The sequence below is a fragment of the Cricetulus griseus genome (assembly GCF_003668045.3).
Source record: "Cricetulus griseus strain 17A/GY chromosome 1 unlocalized genomic scaffold, alternate assembly CriGri-PICRH-1.0 chr1_0, whole genome shotgun sequence".
NCBI classification, from domain to species: domain Eukaryota; kingdom Metazoa; phylum Chordata; class Mammalia; order Rodentia; family Cricetidae; genus Cricetulus; species Cricetulus griseus.
The window spans coordinates 22,822,924-22,839,292 of NW_023276806.1; the positions used below are offsets into that span (position 1 = coordinate 22,822,924).

General features: G+C 40.2%; 1 protein-coding gene across 3 annotated transcripts in view; it reads right to left on the bottom strand.

The window, feature by feature from the left end:
• LOC100752571 (serine/threonine-protein phosphatase 2B catalytic subunit alpha isoform) overlaps positions 1 to 16,369 on the bottom strand; it is a 281,243-nt gene that overhangs the window by 211,692 nt on the left and 53,182 nt on the right. Inside the window, exon 1 of one of the 3 annotated variants that reach the window (XM_035451992.1) lies at positions 15,202 to 15,259. The exons of 1 other annotated variant lie outside the window; for it this stretch is intronic. In XM_035451992.1, coding sequence (XP_035307883.1) covers positions 15,202 to 15,244 — 43 coding nt within the window. In that variant the 5' untranslated portion in view covers positions 15,245 to 15,259. Of the gene's footprint in view, positions 1 to 926; positions 991 to 15,201; positions 15,260 to 16,369 lie in introns of those variants that run through there. One more of the 3 variants, XM_035451991.1, reaches the window with a different exon arrangement.

The following is a 16,369-nucleotide window of genomic DNA, read 5'->3' on the forward strand; positions in this document are numbered from 1 at the left end:
CATCTAAATACACCTTCATCTCAGATGGTCTGTCATCTTGAGAACAATTTTAGCCTCGGGCCCACTGAGCTGAGTTATTAACTGAAAGCTAGAGGCAAACAGCACACTTCACTATCTCTCTCCACTGTGTTAAGTCCAAAGGCCCTCCCTCTTTTGTGAAACAGACACTACAGTAAAGGGCCTCTCTAGAGATGTTTCTGTAAAGGCACCGATTCTATGATCCATCTCCTGACCACCTTACAATTATATCTCAATTGGTACATCAAGGTTATCTTTAAAAAGTATTCGTCTCCATTTCTATTCAGCAGCACTACTTCTTGGTTACTCCTATCTGCAGCAACTAAAAGGGCAGATTCATTAAAGCAGACCACTTAATTACTTTCATTGTCCTAGAGAATGAGTGTGAACTTGAGGAATAAAAAACAAGGCAGAGATGGAGTGAGACAGGAAAAGAGGGGAATGATGGTTAGTACCTTCTCTCTGAGAAGCAACTAAAGGCAAATGTCAAAGAAGAAATACGTGTGATCAGTACCAGAGCATCAACTTTTACTGAGTATATGCTATACTTTAGTACACACATGGTATGCACGCTTTGACTTAACATCCATCCAACTGGATAAGGTAAGTGTCACTGAGTATCTCCAATCTGGCTCTGGAAACCTAAGTCAGAGAGCTCAGATCAAGTGGCGGTCCAGGCACTTAACACCATTTGGGTGATAGTCCTGACTCAACTCCTTCAACATTACAGTTACTTGTGAATCACAGTGAAGGGGTATTAGGAAAATGTCTGTTGATGGATATAACAATATACATAGCTGGTGTTGAACACTTCAGAACCAAACGTTTAAACCTGAAGCTACAGAAAGAATTTGTTTTCTCTTTAGTATTTACAAGATATTCTACAAATTTTAATAGTTTTTCCATACCATTTACACCTGATTCAGATTCCAAAAGTCTGGCCCCAAATAGCTTCATGCTCCCAAAGCATCTGCAGACACTTCAGAGTAACTGGTTTTTAGTACATGAATCTAGGGGGAAAAGGAAAAGGTGTGCAAACAACTCAGCAAATAAAGGCACTTGCCATCAAGCTGGATGACCTGAGTTCAATCTGAAGAACCTACAAGTAAGAGAGATTTTTCTTTCCACATGCTATCCTGCGAATTCCACATGCACTGCTAGCCATGCAAATGCCCATGCACAAAACAAATAAATGAATATAAACATTGCAAAAGTATCAATAATACCACTGCAAATCACTGGGCCACAGAGCCACGTCACATATTAGCATATTCATTCAGAAATTCAGTTGTGTACAACTCCAGATTAATTAAGAAATCCCTTATCTCACACATTCTTTTATCACTTGAAAACACAACTATCCTATGTGTATTATTAGTTATCTACATTTTCCAAAAACTATAAAAACAAAGAATTAAGCATATGTTTATTCTCTTCAGAATTGTTGTGCTCTCTCCTAACTACTTATGCCTATCTATAGAAGTAAAGGATGAACTAGTTAAGAAAATGATTAACCTTCCTTTATAATTGCAAAAAAAAACTTCAAATATTCTTTTCTAGGAATTATTCAGCGAGTTAACAATTGACAAGAAACTAGAGTAAATGCAAAGACTGACTTGGCACAGCACTTATCCTATTCCACTCTGATCTCCCAGTCTCTTCCATGCACCTTTGCCAAGAATAATTCTAAATACAGACAAAAAGAAGCAATGAACTAACATTTTACAGCAGCATTTCAAGGAAAATCAACAAAGTGCACATATATACCCATAGCCTTCTCCCTCACCCAGGAAGACAGTAGGATCTTGATTCTTGATTCATACCATGAAGACACATTCCAGTCAAAGTGGGGAGTATATATGAGACTGTCTGAGCTGCTGACATCATTACAGTTGGTGTTTGGGCTGGATTTCTCTTAAGTTAGAAAAATAGAATGTAGACACGATGGGGTATGTTGTACTTTACATGATTAGAACTAAGACACCTCAGTAAGTGCCTAAAACAAACCTCTTGTTCTCCAGAACAGAAAATGGCAGAAGGCAGGTGAAGAAGCCAGGCAGCCTCCACACATCTGAGAAAAGAAAGCATGTCTCCTGACTCACGGTTTTATTTCCCTGGGACCATAGCGTGCTCTGAAATTTTTAACTGTATAATACAGTCCTCCAAGAGTAGTGAGAAAGATGTAAATCAAGCTAGTGTTAGCTATAACACCAATCTACTCAAGGTCCTTACTCCCATGGTTATGAAATCTGGGCTTAGCTAAGAAGAAAATCTGCATTAAAATCAATGCCCAAGGCTGACCCAGGAGTCGTCTTCTGCTGTTCGGAAGTAGATTCAGAGGAACAAAGGGGTGGGGGGTGCAGTAAAAGTACCTAAGGAGAAACAAAGCTAAGAATGTCCCACCATGATCCTTAGCAGACACAGAGATAACATGCAGAGAGAGAGAGAGAGAGAGAGAGAGAGAGAGAGAGAGAGAGAGAGAGAGAGAGAGATATGCACAGTAGAGAAGATACAACTGAGTTGAACTGAAACCCATACAAGTTAAAACAGGTTTTCTGGTTTTTGTTTTGTTTTGTTTTCTTATTCCTTTTCCTAGTTCTCAATCTTACCAAAACCCGCCTGGGGCAAAGGCATGCACTTAGGCAGTATCACCTACCTACTATATAATACCTAGGAATCTGTAACATGTCATCCATCTCAGAAATTCTTAGACTTACAAATACTTATCAGTTTCATGGCCCTTGACCCTAGCTAAACACTCAAAATACCCAAAGCGCTTATCCTAACAGACTTGACTCCAGATCAAAATTAAATCGGAATTTCTGGGTGTGAGCCCCAGGCTTCAGAGCCGTTTGAGTCCTTGGTATTGCAAATGCCTAGTACATTTCAGTCAGTCAGCAGAAAAAACTTTTGAATATTGGATTCATGGAGAGCAATACAACAGAGACCTCAGGCATTTATAAAGACAAGATGCCCTTGCCCTCTCAAAGACAGAAACTATCTAGAACTTCAGGGAATTTTTGGAACATCAAACTTTGCATTTTTACTCTGACAGCATCCAAGAGTTTCTGGAATTTTTACTTCACCGTAATGACACAACATCAATATACAGCTCCACACACACACACACACACACACACACACACACACACACACACACACACGCTCAAGCTCGTGGTTTTTGTTTTGTTTTTGTTTTTAAACAGGGCTTCTCTGGGTAACAGTTCTGGCTGTCCTCTGTCCTGGAACTCACTTTGGGTTTTTGTTTGATTGGTTGGTTTTGTTTTGTTTTTGTTTTTGTTTTTCCAGACAGGCTTTCTCTGTGGCTTTGGAGCCTGTCCTAGAACTAGCTCTTATAGACCAGGCTGGTCTCGAACTCAAGACTCACTTTGTAAATCAAGTTGGCCTCAAACTCACTGAGCTCAGCCTGCCTCTGCCTCCCAAGTCCTGGGATTAAAGGCATGTACTACCATCACCCAGCTGGCATTTAAATTAAACACACACACACACACACACACACACACACACACACACACACACACAACATACACACACACACACACACACACACACATTCACACACAACATACACACACACACACACACACACACACACACACACACACACACACACACACACACACACAGAGAAAGAAGCTGAAGTGATTTCTGGGTCCTCTTGAACTTCCTCTGTGAAACAGAACACATTTCTTGAAGCCAGTGAATCAGCACTACACAGCACACAGAAAAACACCCAAAGCACAACTGTTGATCGTGTTGCCCTTTGTCCCCCAGCCACAATATTGACCAAGACTCTGAAAGCACAGGTACACAGGTGACATCGCAGTGTCAGTTCCCACGACAATCTGTGAGGTTCAGTCGTTGAACAAGTATCTTGCTGTATCAGCCATGTGCTGTGGGAGTGAGGTAGGCAAGGTGTCTGGAGTGTATTTGGGGAGAAGAGGAGAGAGCACACAGGGGCTTCAGACACACTATGTCTTTACTGATGGGTTTTGAAAAGTCAAGTTTTTGTAAATCTGATTATCAAGCTAGAATCTAATAGAAACTGTTTAAATTCCTGAACTAGAGGTTCCTCCATTCTGGATGTTACGAAGGACAGTTGGGGAGAACCAAAAATTGAAATTATTAATCTTTTCCATCAGCATTCTACTTCATTTATTTGTAAGTTACAAAGCATTAGCCATATTCAGTAACACATTAGTGTCTTCTTCTTTCAAGATACTCAAAGATACCCCCATCTTCAGTTTTTCTATTAATCCTGATGGAACACCGTAGAGCAGTGCAATTACCATACCGAGAGGACACCCATCGAAAAAAACAAATGAAGCTGCTGGTGACTCAGGGGGTGGGTAAGGAAACATGAATCACTTAGAAACACAAATAATTATCAACAGGGAGCTTTTGCTCACTCGCTTCTGTTTTTGTCAACACCAAGGGAGAAGATGAATGAAGGTGTGGGTAAATTCTACTGTCAAAAGACACAGCAAAGGAAAGCCACACAGATTGACAAGATACAAAACCCGCCTCCAACCAAAGGGAACCTGCTGAGCCCAATCACTGAAGAATAAAACTGAGACACACAGTGCACTTCACTGCGAGGAGTTTACCTGCAAACCAAAGAAAAACCTAACAATGTGGCATGTGGCAGGGCTGTGCTGATGGAGACAAGTAAGGAGAACGCATGTCCCTAGGGTTTTCAAAGTACAAAGTATGGGCTGGTGGAAGGATAAAGGAAATATACTATATACTAACGGAATTTTGCCGGTCACAAAGAAAACACTGTACTGACATGAGGGTATTTGAGAACCCATAATAAAGGGATGGGAACTTTACACTGCTCCCATACCTTTTTCCTGGATTACCCTCAGACACTCAAATATTTAACTTTCAAGTTCATTTTCTGACCAAGTGCCTTAAGTGGAACTGTGATCAATAATCTCTCTCTCTCTCTCTCTCTCTCTCTCTCTCTCTCTCTCTCTCCTCTCTCTCTCTCTCTCTCTCTCTCTCTCTATATATATATATATATATACTTTTTGTTGTCCCATTGTCCCATTTAATCTACTTTTGACGAAACTCTTTTTTCATAGTACATTAGCAGCTGTTCCATTATTTTTTGTTAAACTGTCTCAATAATATAAAGTCAGTAATGACTTTTAGAAAGAAAAAAACGAGAAAGAAATAGTTATACATATCTCTCTATCTTTATGACTTCCATGTGGCACCAAAATTATTACAAGGTAAACAGACATAAAGTGAACATATTCTCAAAGAAGTTATTAAGTTCTGATGCAGCCCTGGCTGCTCGATGGTTACTAACACACTACAAACATCACTTTGATTATTATACTTTGATTATTATATACGGAGTGACTAACCTTTCTCATTTAAGGTTATGATATTCTTAATTCAGTTTACACCAACTTCAGTTTAAGGATAAAATTGCAAAAAACAACATAAGAAACTGTTACTAAAAACAACATAAGAAACCACAAGAAAAAGTTAAGGCTAGGAAGAAAATTGAAGGCCAAACATGATAAAAACATGCTAACAACACATTTGTTATGAGAGAAAGGTGTAGGAAGGTTTTGGACAGAACACCTCAACCAACCTCATGACCCATAAACAACTGACAGCAACAGGCCAGCAGCAAGCAGTAGGGACTTTGCCGGCTGACACACTCAGCTAGTGACATTCAAAGAATCTTATTTTAATAGATAAGAATACCCATGGAGAATGCATATACTGATACCATATTTTAAGATAAGTCATTAACTATCTCCTTTCAGGAAACAAACTTATCATTCTAATTTAGTCCATGTGTTAAGAGTTACGAGCACGCCAAGCTCCATTACAGGAGTAGCCTGGCTGGAACCAACACTCAAACTTCAAGGCAACTTTACCATTATTAGGAAGAAAGGGGTTGAGGATGGAGCTAGAACCCAGTCACACAAAGTCAGTAGGAAGGGGTTGTAAATACATGTCCCATGTCCATCAGCCAAGATTACCTACCTTACAGGTCACCGAGTAACATCTCCCAAAGGCATAAACATGGTAATGACCTACACATAGCAACAGTATAGTGTGCTGATACAAATAACCGACGTGCCAAAGTGACATACTTTGACTCATAGGTTAACCCTTAAAAACTGAAAACTATTAACTTTATCTAATTAGAATCTCAGTTGAAAAGTAAGGGGGATTGTAAATACTTTTTGTAGAAATAAATATTTACTAAGAAAAAGTATTTGGGTATAATTTATAGTTATAACTTACCAGAATATTGTTGCTTATATGGCCAAGATGTGATTCTAAATGAAAACAATACCTATGAAAATATTAGTCTTCTTGGCTTTTTAAATGGTCTGGATTTTTATTTTAATATTAATATGCACTGCCCCTGAAAGCTGGTGCTTGTTTAATGATATTAGAAAAAGTGAATGTCAGTCTAACAAAATGATTTAAAATATTCAAAACTGGAATCTAAAGCAGCTAGGAGCACACACGGTTCTTTCGGGGACCTGTGTGTGGTTCTTACGGGCCACAACAGACAGCTCACAATGGCCTTAACGCAGCTCCAGAGATTCAGCACCTTTGGCCTCCAAGGGCACCTGAACTCACTTGTAAATATTCACAGAGACACATACCACATACACATAATTAAATAATAAAGTAAAATTTGAGGCCAAGATAAGTTATTATCAACTGTACACAAACAATATAATCATAGGTCATTTACTAGAATTTCCCAATAGTAATCCATGTAATTTGGATTACTATTAACTTGTATGAAACATTTTTTTTAATTTTTAGCTGAAATAAATAATCTGCTCTTTTTCAGGAATACACTCACTGTTCTGAACTAAAATCAATATGAAGAAAAAACAAAAATTAGCCTACTTTCAATTCAGGCAAAGGGAATGAAACACTGCTTTCCTTTTCTACAAAAATACCTGCCTAGTGCATCACTGGGGCAGGAAACCCGAGAACAGAAGTCAAAACTCTGCCACATCTCCATGGTGACTTCACCAAGGTGGTAGACAGTGATTCATTGGTCTTCTGCAGCTGGGGGAGAATTCTGACCTTGTGCTAGGGTACTACAAGCTGTCATAACACATGCAAAAATCATTCCCTGCTAAGAGAGCACTGTAGCTTCCAATGCAACAGCAAAGAGCTGCAAGTGAGACAGAAACAGTTATTCTACACTGAAATTCGTCATCAACAAAGTTAATAAAATCTCAATGTTTTGAGCCCCATACAAACCGCACATTGTTACATTTGTTGAAACATAGTCATTCACATCTTAGCTATGCATATTCCACTATTTATAAGCCAAAGGTAGGAAACTTCTGTGCACTCAAAGACTGTCTACCTTGAATAGCTTTGAGAAAAGCTAACAGTAGTATCATGATTCAATTTCTATGTTCTATTTATGAACCTGATCTTGGCATTTAGTGCTTCTCACTGAGCTGGCTCTCGGAGATTTCTTGCTACACAGTAGCTGTCTCAATGCATAAAGTATCTGTCCAGCTCAGAAGAAAACTGCTATGAACATTATAGAAGAGCAATCACCAAAGTTAGTCTTTCATGTCTGTGGGACCTTTCAGCGAAGTCCCTGTGTGCTGCCTTTAAATACTGTCAGGGAAATGGAAGCCTTCAGCTGTGAACTTCCTGAGTTGCTTCCTCATACACTCAAACTCCCCCCTTGAACCCACTCTTCCATAGAGAAGAGGAGAAAAAGAAAAACCGTCTCCCAATCCAATTCCTCCACAGCACAGCAATTACTATGATTAGTTCTCCTCTCTCTAACCTGAAGACTGCCGATTCCTCAGCTCCCACCCAACACCTCACCTCCTGGTTTACTTGCTCAGCTATTTCTGCTTTGCAGAAATGTGTGTTCCAGGTCATCCTAGACCCAGGACTCTTGTTATTGCAAGATAATCTGAGTCATTCAACCCACCCTGTTCTGTCACCTCCTGAATGCGGTTTCTATATCTACTAAATAGTGGATGTTTCCACCATTTATAATTCTATCTCTTGGGGCCAGGGCACTGAATTTTGACAATTGTTCACTTGCCACTTGGACTATAATTTAACCTGTACGCTGGAAGAGGAGAATAACCCTCTAGAAGCGTAGCAGCAATCATGCTCCCATCCTGAGTAGCTCCACATTTACAAGTCACCTAAATAGCTTTGTTTGTTATACAAAGCTTTCTACAACAGCGGCTCAACTGCCTTTTCAAGATCAGTCTAACTCTGACTTCATTCTAGATTTCATGTATTTAAATATTATTTGATTTCTCTCTGTGTGTCTGCTCTCTCTTCTTTTGCCTTCTGTCGTGCATACAAATGACAGAAAAAGATTATTCAACAGTAATCATGCCTCCCTAAGAAATAATGCAAAGAAAGGAATATAAATGCATATCAAGAGGTGTGTGTGTGTGAGAGAGTGTGTGTCTGTGTCTGTGTGTCTGTTGTCTGCGTATGTCACAGGATAAAACCTAAGAAAACTCTGTTTTAAAGGCAATCACTATTTCTTCGACAGTTGGAGTCAAAGACACAGGCCTGCCTTGAACTTTTTCCTTCTGCCTCAGCCTTCCTTACAGACAGGTATCAAGCTGAGCCATCAGGTCAAACACTATAGTTTTGTCTGGAACATGTGGACATTTCATGAACATTCATTTTTCCCATGGCAAGGTGTTGTGGGAACTCATTCAGCCAATCACTTCTGAAGTACTGCCCCTTCTGGGTGTGGCCTCTTGTGTGGTGGCTAGGGATCTGACTTCAGCATCCTAAGCACTCAGGCCAGGAGTCCTTGGCTCCCTACCATTATTGTGTGAGTGTTCTCCATGGCATGGAACCGATCGTGAGGGATGAAAACCTAGCACAGAATCACGCACAAGCTCCAGATAGACGCCAGCAATTCACACACTTTGCTAGAAAGCTGTGTCTAACACAATCAAGGTTCTGTCAAAGACTCTTCATTCAACCTGTAGAAACTTCTCAGTGGTGGCCATGATCAGCAAGACTTGCTGCATAAATAAGGCACACCTTCTGTGCCTCCTAGTTAAAGAAAGCAAGTGTAAAGTAAAAAGGAAACCCTAAAACCCTAAAAATTGCTTTCTCAATGATAAGCATGGTGAAGAGTATCAACAAAGCTGCTTTAAACAAAGACAAAAAAAAAAAATTCTAAAGCGGGCTCCCCATCTTCCCAATGCACAGTCTCTTGGTGCTTTTGTCTTGCCTTTGCTTGTGATCAGAAGAGGACCACCACCACCCTACCCCATCCCACTACCCACCCTATCAGCTTCAGGTAGCTGTTGTCTTCCTTGTGACAGGAGCCAGCATTCCAGAAGTTGTGACAAGAACCAGAATACCAGAAGCAGATAGATACCTATTGCCTCTTAGAATCTTTTTTTTACTCAGGAAAAAAAAAAATTTTTTTTCAAATACACCCAGGAGGATGTATCGGTAGGGGGAGGTATCTGTCCATCCATGTCCATCCAGCCCCAGGCCCTGGCCCATGTGGTCTGGGCAGCAATAAGAAAATGGGGTAATGGCCCATAAATAATGGTATGTGTGTGTGTGTGGAAGAAGGGTGCAACAGCCTAAGGGGGCAGTGGGAGGGAGACAGGTGAGGTGAGTCCTGGGGACGCTGCAGGAGGGGATGGGAGGCTATTTCATAACCTTGTTGATCAAACCACCATGGGCACTCTTAAGAGGAAAAGCCTTCTCTTGGGACTGGCCCAGCCCAACTCAACTGGGAACATGGCTGAAGACAGACCAAGGATGTGGGAAAATTAAACTCACACACCAACAGTGTGTGTGCTACCAAACATCTGGGCTGCCATTGACAGAAGTCACCTCTTAAGTTTGAAAGACATTCCTATTATCTTCATCAAGCTTGATAAGCAGAGCATAAGGAGAACACGATTGCCAATACAATTGATAACTGGTAATAAGGTAATTTACTGTTATCATTTATAAGAGCCAATTTATTCCAGTCTACCTGGCATACTGTGCCCAACTGCAAGTTAGGCAAGGACTTTGATTTCACCACCTCCCTGTAAATGGAGGACTTGCTCTCCTTGATAAAAATGATACTGAAATCCGATGTTCAGGTCTTTCTCCTCTGCTGTGAGACTTCTAGTTTGGCCACTCCAATTACAGCAATGGACACATCACCCTATCCACGGAATGCGTTCTCTTTGGCTTGGCCTTTTACATGCATCTTCCTTTCTCCCATAACCACTCACTATTGGTTCCACTGCCCACAATTACAAGTAATACAACTAAATGACAGGATATAAAACCAATCTATTAAGTATTAAAATCTAGGTGACTTTCAGAGATGTAAAGCTTTATTATATAATATATAAGGCACAGTGTCAATGAACAGGACCACAGGTAAATACTCCAAGTCCACCTGCCTATTCAGTGCCAACCCCAAAGAGCATCCCTGACCACTGCCATGTTTCTCTTTAGTACCAATCCTTCCCTGTACTGAGAAGTAGCATTGACCAGGGATAGGCCAGGCAAGCTGGGCTCTGCTCCACCCCCCCCACCTCTTCTTTGTACCTCAGTGTTTTTCATTTGCATAACATGGAGTGGATAGTAACATTATCTAATAAGACTACACGAGGTAATGTTTGCAAAGCACTAGAAACTGTGCCAGGCACAGAGCAAGGGCTATGTAAATGTTTCCTAAACAAAACTACTTTTCCTGGGCAGACAGCATCAGGGCTGCTGGACTACAGCCTGCTGCTCCCAGAACATCTGCTTCTTTATAGAAAAACACTCTGTAACCCAGATGCTGCTTAAACATTTTCTTAGGGCAAGGTAGCCTTTTGAAAGAGGCAGACCACGAGCAAACTGTTCTCAGGTAGGAAGGAACAGCTGAACAGATGAGTAGGAAGAAAACAGGGAGAACTCCAAAATAACATTTGCCACGCTTTAAGGCAGTGTCAGATCTTCAGAGTGCTCCCACTTCTAAGTGGGACGCCACATATCTTTATTAGAACTCTCCGGTTGATGCCTTAGCTCGCAAAGTGTGCTGTGTATTAATGTTTTAAAAGTAATTTCTTCTGTTACTTTCTAAGTCAAGAATTATTTTGTAACCTCCCTGCCACTAAGTAAAGGTTTGTATTACTCTTAATTTTAAAAATAAGTATGTTCTTCACATTCAGAGTCTAATAAGGAAAAATAGAACAGTGTATCTTAGATGGTCCACAGAAGAACTCCAAATGCAAGGTTTCATTCCACCTTTTCAAAACTAAAATATCTATCTATCTATCTATCTATCTATCTATCTATCTATCACTCACCTACCTATCATCTATCCATCATCTTCATCTATCATCTATCTACCAACTCTCTATCATCATCTACCTATCATCTATCATCTACCTATCCTTTATCATGTATCATCTATTTGCCATCTACCTATCATCTATCTATGATCTATCATCTACCCATATATTTACTATCTATCTCTATGAGCTAGCTACTTATCATCTATCTACTATCATATATCTATCATCTGTCTACCATCTATTTATCACCTATGTATTATCTATCATCTACTTATCTATCTATCATCTAACAGCTATCTCTGAATGAGTTAATTAAAATATTATTTCAGAAAAATGCCTGGAGGTGATCACATCTGTTTTGGTTTGAATCTGATCTTTCCCCCATGGGTTCATGAGTTCAACACCACCAATTCCCAAGCTGGTTGCACCATTTGGGAAGGCCATGGAGCCTTCCAGAGGTAGCGCTTGGCTGGAGGAAACAGTTCAACCGGGCAGGACTTTGAAGGTGGCCACTAACTCTAGTTCTCCCCAGGTTCTATTCCAGCTTTTCAGTTGTGATGAAACAGCGTCCCCCATTGTCCATACAGCCAGGAGCTTACTGTGGCTTCCCTGCTATGGTGAACTGAAAACTTCCAAACTTATGAGCTAAAACACATTGTCCCTCTGTGAGTTTCGCTCTGGAATATATGAAACATGAAAGCAACTGACACATTGGCATAGTCAAGTCAAGCAATACTTCAGACTAAAATAAAAATTATATAAGAAAACATCCTGGACCAAGAATCAAAGTACAAATCAAGTACAAAGCTTCCTGTTTAGGGTATTGATAGCTCCCCTGCCTATTTGCTACATTTGTTTTTTAAAATTATCAATTTTTTTTTAATTTCAACTAACACTGTAAAGATTCACTTAATCGTTTACTAATTTAGAAAATAATGTGCTACCTGAAGACTACTAACCTATTTCACAGTCTGACTTCCTGGTGTCCTCTTTATGAATGAGTTGTTTCTAGTGGTTACAAACATTTATTTTTCATTTAATCTTCTCTTCTTTCACTAATGTGTGCAAGTCATGGATTCAATGCTGTCCATTTTACTAAAATATTGGCAAGTGTTTCTTTCTTTTAACGCTCAAGATGGAAAGGACACAGTGCTATTCAATGCTCCTGTGCTCACCTGTTCCCACCTGGCATGTGCAAGTGCCTCGATTTCAATCCTGTCTTTAAAAAAAAAATTCAAATTCATTCTTCTTCTTTTTTGAGACAGGATTTCTCTGTGTAGCCTAGGGTGTCCTGAAACTATGTAGACCAGGCTAGCTTTGAACTCACAGAGATTCACCTGCCTCTGTCTCCAGAGTGCTGGGATTAGAGGCATGCACCACCACTGAGCTCAAAAATCTAATTCTTGCTTCCTAAACACAAACTGTTTAACGGTTCAAAATTAAGCAATCATTTTGGGTGGCTGGGCTATAAAGTTTAATGATTTATTATGATATGAGTGCCTTAGAACTGAAGCTTCACATCATTATTTCTCAGAACTCTCCTACTTACTGACATAGGCACCAGCAGCAAAGAATACCTTTCTGTTGACTACCATCTGCTGATTGGTTGGGTTTTTTTGTGTGTTTTTGTTTTTGTTTTAATGCTCTGAGCTCCCTTTACTTTCCTTGAATGCATCCCTACCACCCCCTCGCTCTGCTGTTACTAACACCACAGCTTTTCCACAATTATCACTTCTCCCCTGCTGCCCCTGTTGCCCTCACTGATGCAGCTCTCTTCCCAGTCTGCTCACAGTTCCATTTTCTTGTTTTAAATCCGGTAGTAAGCATTGTATCTTCTACCATGCCTATTACCACAGAATTATGGTTGACGTGTTAGCCAGTGTTGCATTACTCTAACAAACAGTTGAGACAAATCAGTTTACAAAGGTAAAAGGTTTACTACTGGATCACAGCTCTAGAAGTTTCAGCCCATGGAGAATTAACCCCATCATGGGAACCTACCTCAAAATATCACATGATAACACAGTAAAACCAATCACTTATGGCACAGAAACAAGAGAGAAAAGAAGTGGCTACATTCTCTCTACCTCCTTCAAGAGCACATTCCAAAGGCCGAAAAACCTGCCAATAAGTTCCATCTCTTAGATATCCCACAGTTCCCCAACAGTGCCAGGTCGGACCCACACAGGGGCCTTTTCCGGAATGCTAGCTGGATACAAAGCTCACAGCAACATTCTACGGTCCATGTTGCTGTAAGGCACCAAAAAAAAAAAAAAAAAAAAAAAAAAAAAAGAAGGAAGGGAGGAAAAGAAAAGAAGAAAAGAAAAAAAAAGGCATCAGGAAATTGAGAGAATATACTTCTACCAAAAACAAATCATTAGAAAATTGCACCCACAGTTTTCTTCTATACAAGAGGCTCACATGAGAAAAGCAGCCATTTATCTCAACCTATTTGTACTTAACATTACTGAAGGCACAACTAAAAACTACCTGCATTCCAAATCTGTGCATGGTCTGCCGAAGCACATTAGACAAAGATGCCACACTGTGAAGCAATATGCAAGGGACGGCACCCTCCTTTCTCCCCTGCCTTACATTTCATGTCAGCTTGCCTTGCTGAAATTGTAAGACTCCTCCAAAGCCACATTCTCTCTACACTTCCATCTTCCTCAGCTTCTGTAGAAAGGTAACAAAGCATCTATTTTAAAGGAGAGAACACTGCCTTTGGGAAAGGGTCCCCTCTGACTTTTGTAACCTGAAATGTCAACAGCACAGCCAAATTAAAGTGAGCAAGAATGAGTCACGACCTGTCTTAGGGTCCCACAGACTAGAAGCAGAGGGATCTGTTCTCATCTCCTGGGAGCCACTAATCTCTTGACTATCAACGTTTCCCTTCTGCAGAATGCCACCCAGCTAGCATCACACAGCCACCAGCCCCAGCAAACTGGCTTCTCTTGCAACTCAGATTTTTAAAACTCTTTATAAAGCTTAAGCGCTCTTATTTTTTTCCCTCTGAATAATACATGATTGTGTAAATACGCTGTCTTGGCCACTTCCACATACAATTACAAACGAAACTGCTGTGATATTCCTTGCTGTGAAAGTCCCAAGTGGGTTTTTGTTTTCTGTTCTACACAGATCTAAATTTTCAACTCATTTTGATAAATTTTAAGCAAAGATTTTGTTTGTTTTTCTTTTGGATTCTCATTTTTTTCAGTGATAAAACTAGCTTCATTAGTTAATGGTATTCTAATTTGAAGGGGTTTTCTCTTTCATTTGTATTTAGTACAGATACTTAATTAACATGGAGTGTAAGAGTTTCCAGTGTTCTTTTCTCCTCGGTGGCCTTCTATTATCTGGGATAAAGTGGGGTACAATTTCAATTCACATATGCATTGAATTCCTGCTCAACAGAAGGGTTGGGAGATAGGCTAGTAAGTAAAGAAAGCATTTGCTACACAGGGATATGAACCTTAGTTAAATTCCCAGAATCCATACAGCAGCTGGGCACAGTGGCATCAATCTGTAATCCCAGAGTTCCTGTGGGGACCGGACGGAAGAGGCTGAGACAGGAGAAACCTCAGAAGCTGGGAAGCCCACTGGATGGGCATAGCAAACAGCAAATAAACTTTGAATCTGACAAGGTAGACGGCAAGGTTAGGACTCAAGGTTTTTCTCCAACCTCCACACGGGATCCTGGACATACACCTGGAACCCCACACAAGCATTACACAAAGAGAGGAGGAGGAGGAAGATAGGAGAGGGGAGGGAAAGTGAAGGACTTGGAAATGAGGGCGATAAGTATTGTTGAACAGGGAAGATGAACACAGCCTTAGAAATTAAGTCAGCTCACCTGCAATGACATGAACTGGTAAACATGCATCCCATGGTCTCATTGTGTTCTGGTCAAAACTCTCAACCAAATCAAATTAACAAGATCCACCCAAAACTTGCCATGGAAAAGTCACCAGCCTGACTCTAAGCGGGTGCTCCCATTTCGACTCGTCTTGTTTTAAGGGTGTCCACAATTCTGTCTATATCAATCTGTGACTCATAGTGTTCTGCTTAAACAGAAATTCCAGTGAAAACCAAAGCAATGAATCACAACCCTGAGACAGTGACTGCACTGTCACCTGGAAGGGTGTCATTCCCAACCTTCCGAGGGTCATCTTAACTTTTCTTAAATCCTGTGTAACTCCAGATATTAATCTCTAAGTTGAACTAGTAACATATAGAAGTCCCTTTACTTTATACAGGGGAGGTTCATACTAATTGTAGCAGTAAGCAAGCAAGTATATAATAAGTAAAATCCTTGCTGAAAACTTAAGAACAGTTCAATATTTGGGGAATGCATTTAATGCATTCATGTAATGTTACACAGTCTTTCAGAATCATAAGCTTTTAAGGTGATGAATTAATTAAAAATGTTTTAATTTGTGCTATTTCAAGATTATGTTGCAGTCATCCCAATTTGATCATTGAATATTGTATGCATGTACTGAATTGCCATCTGATCCATGTAAATATTGACAGCTACAAAAACTACATTTAACAAGAATACTGTCTCTGCCACGTCATCTACTGCTGTTACCTCTTTAGTTGGCATTGTGCCCTCTCTACCCCTCAGAATCTGGGTCTCTCTACCCAAGACAGGCCTGGCACCCTCCAAAGTACTCTCTCCATATAACACCCTAGACTGCACTGCCCAGCTGCTGTGGTTTAACACATTGCCCACAACACTTGCTTATGCTTATGTTCTCAACACCAACTGTAAATAAATATATAAACGTGTGTGTGTGTGTGTGTAAGCAAAAAAAAAAAAAAAAAAAAAAAACTGAAACTAATGGGGCTTATTACTAATTCTATTGGGGGCCAGGGTTGAATGTACATGGGCAGGACCACTTTAGGTCGGTCGGATTCTGTCTGCAGATCAATTAGTCATCCTGGTCACAAGCTCCCTTGTCCTTATACCCATCCCCTGCCATTTACAAATCTCTACCATCGCTTAAACGCCTGTGAAC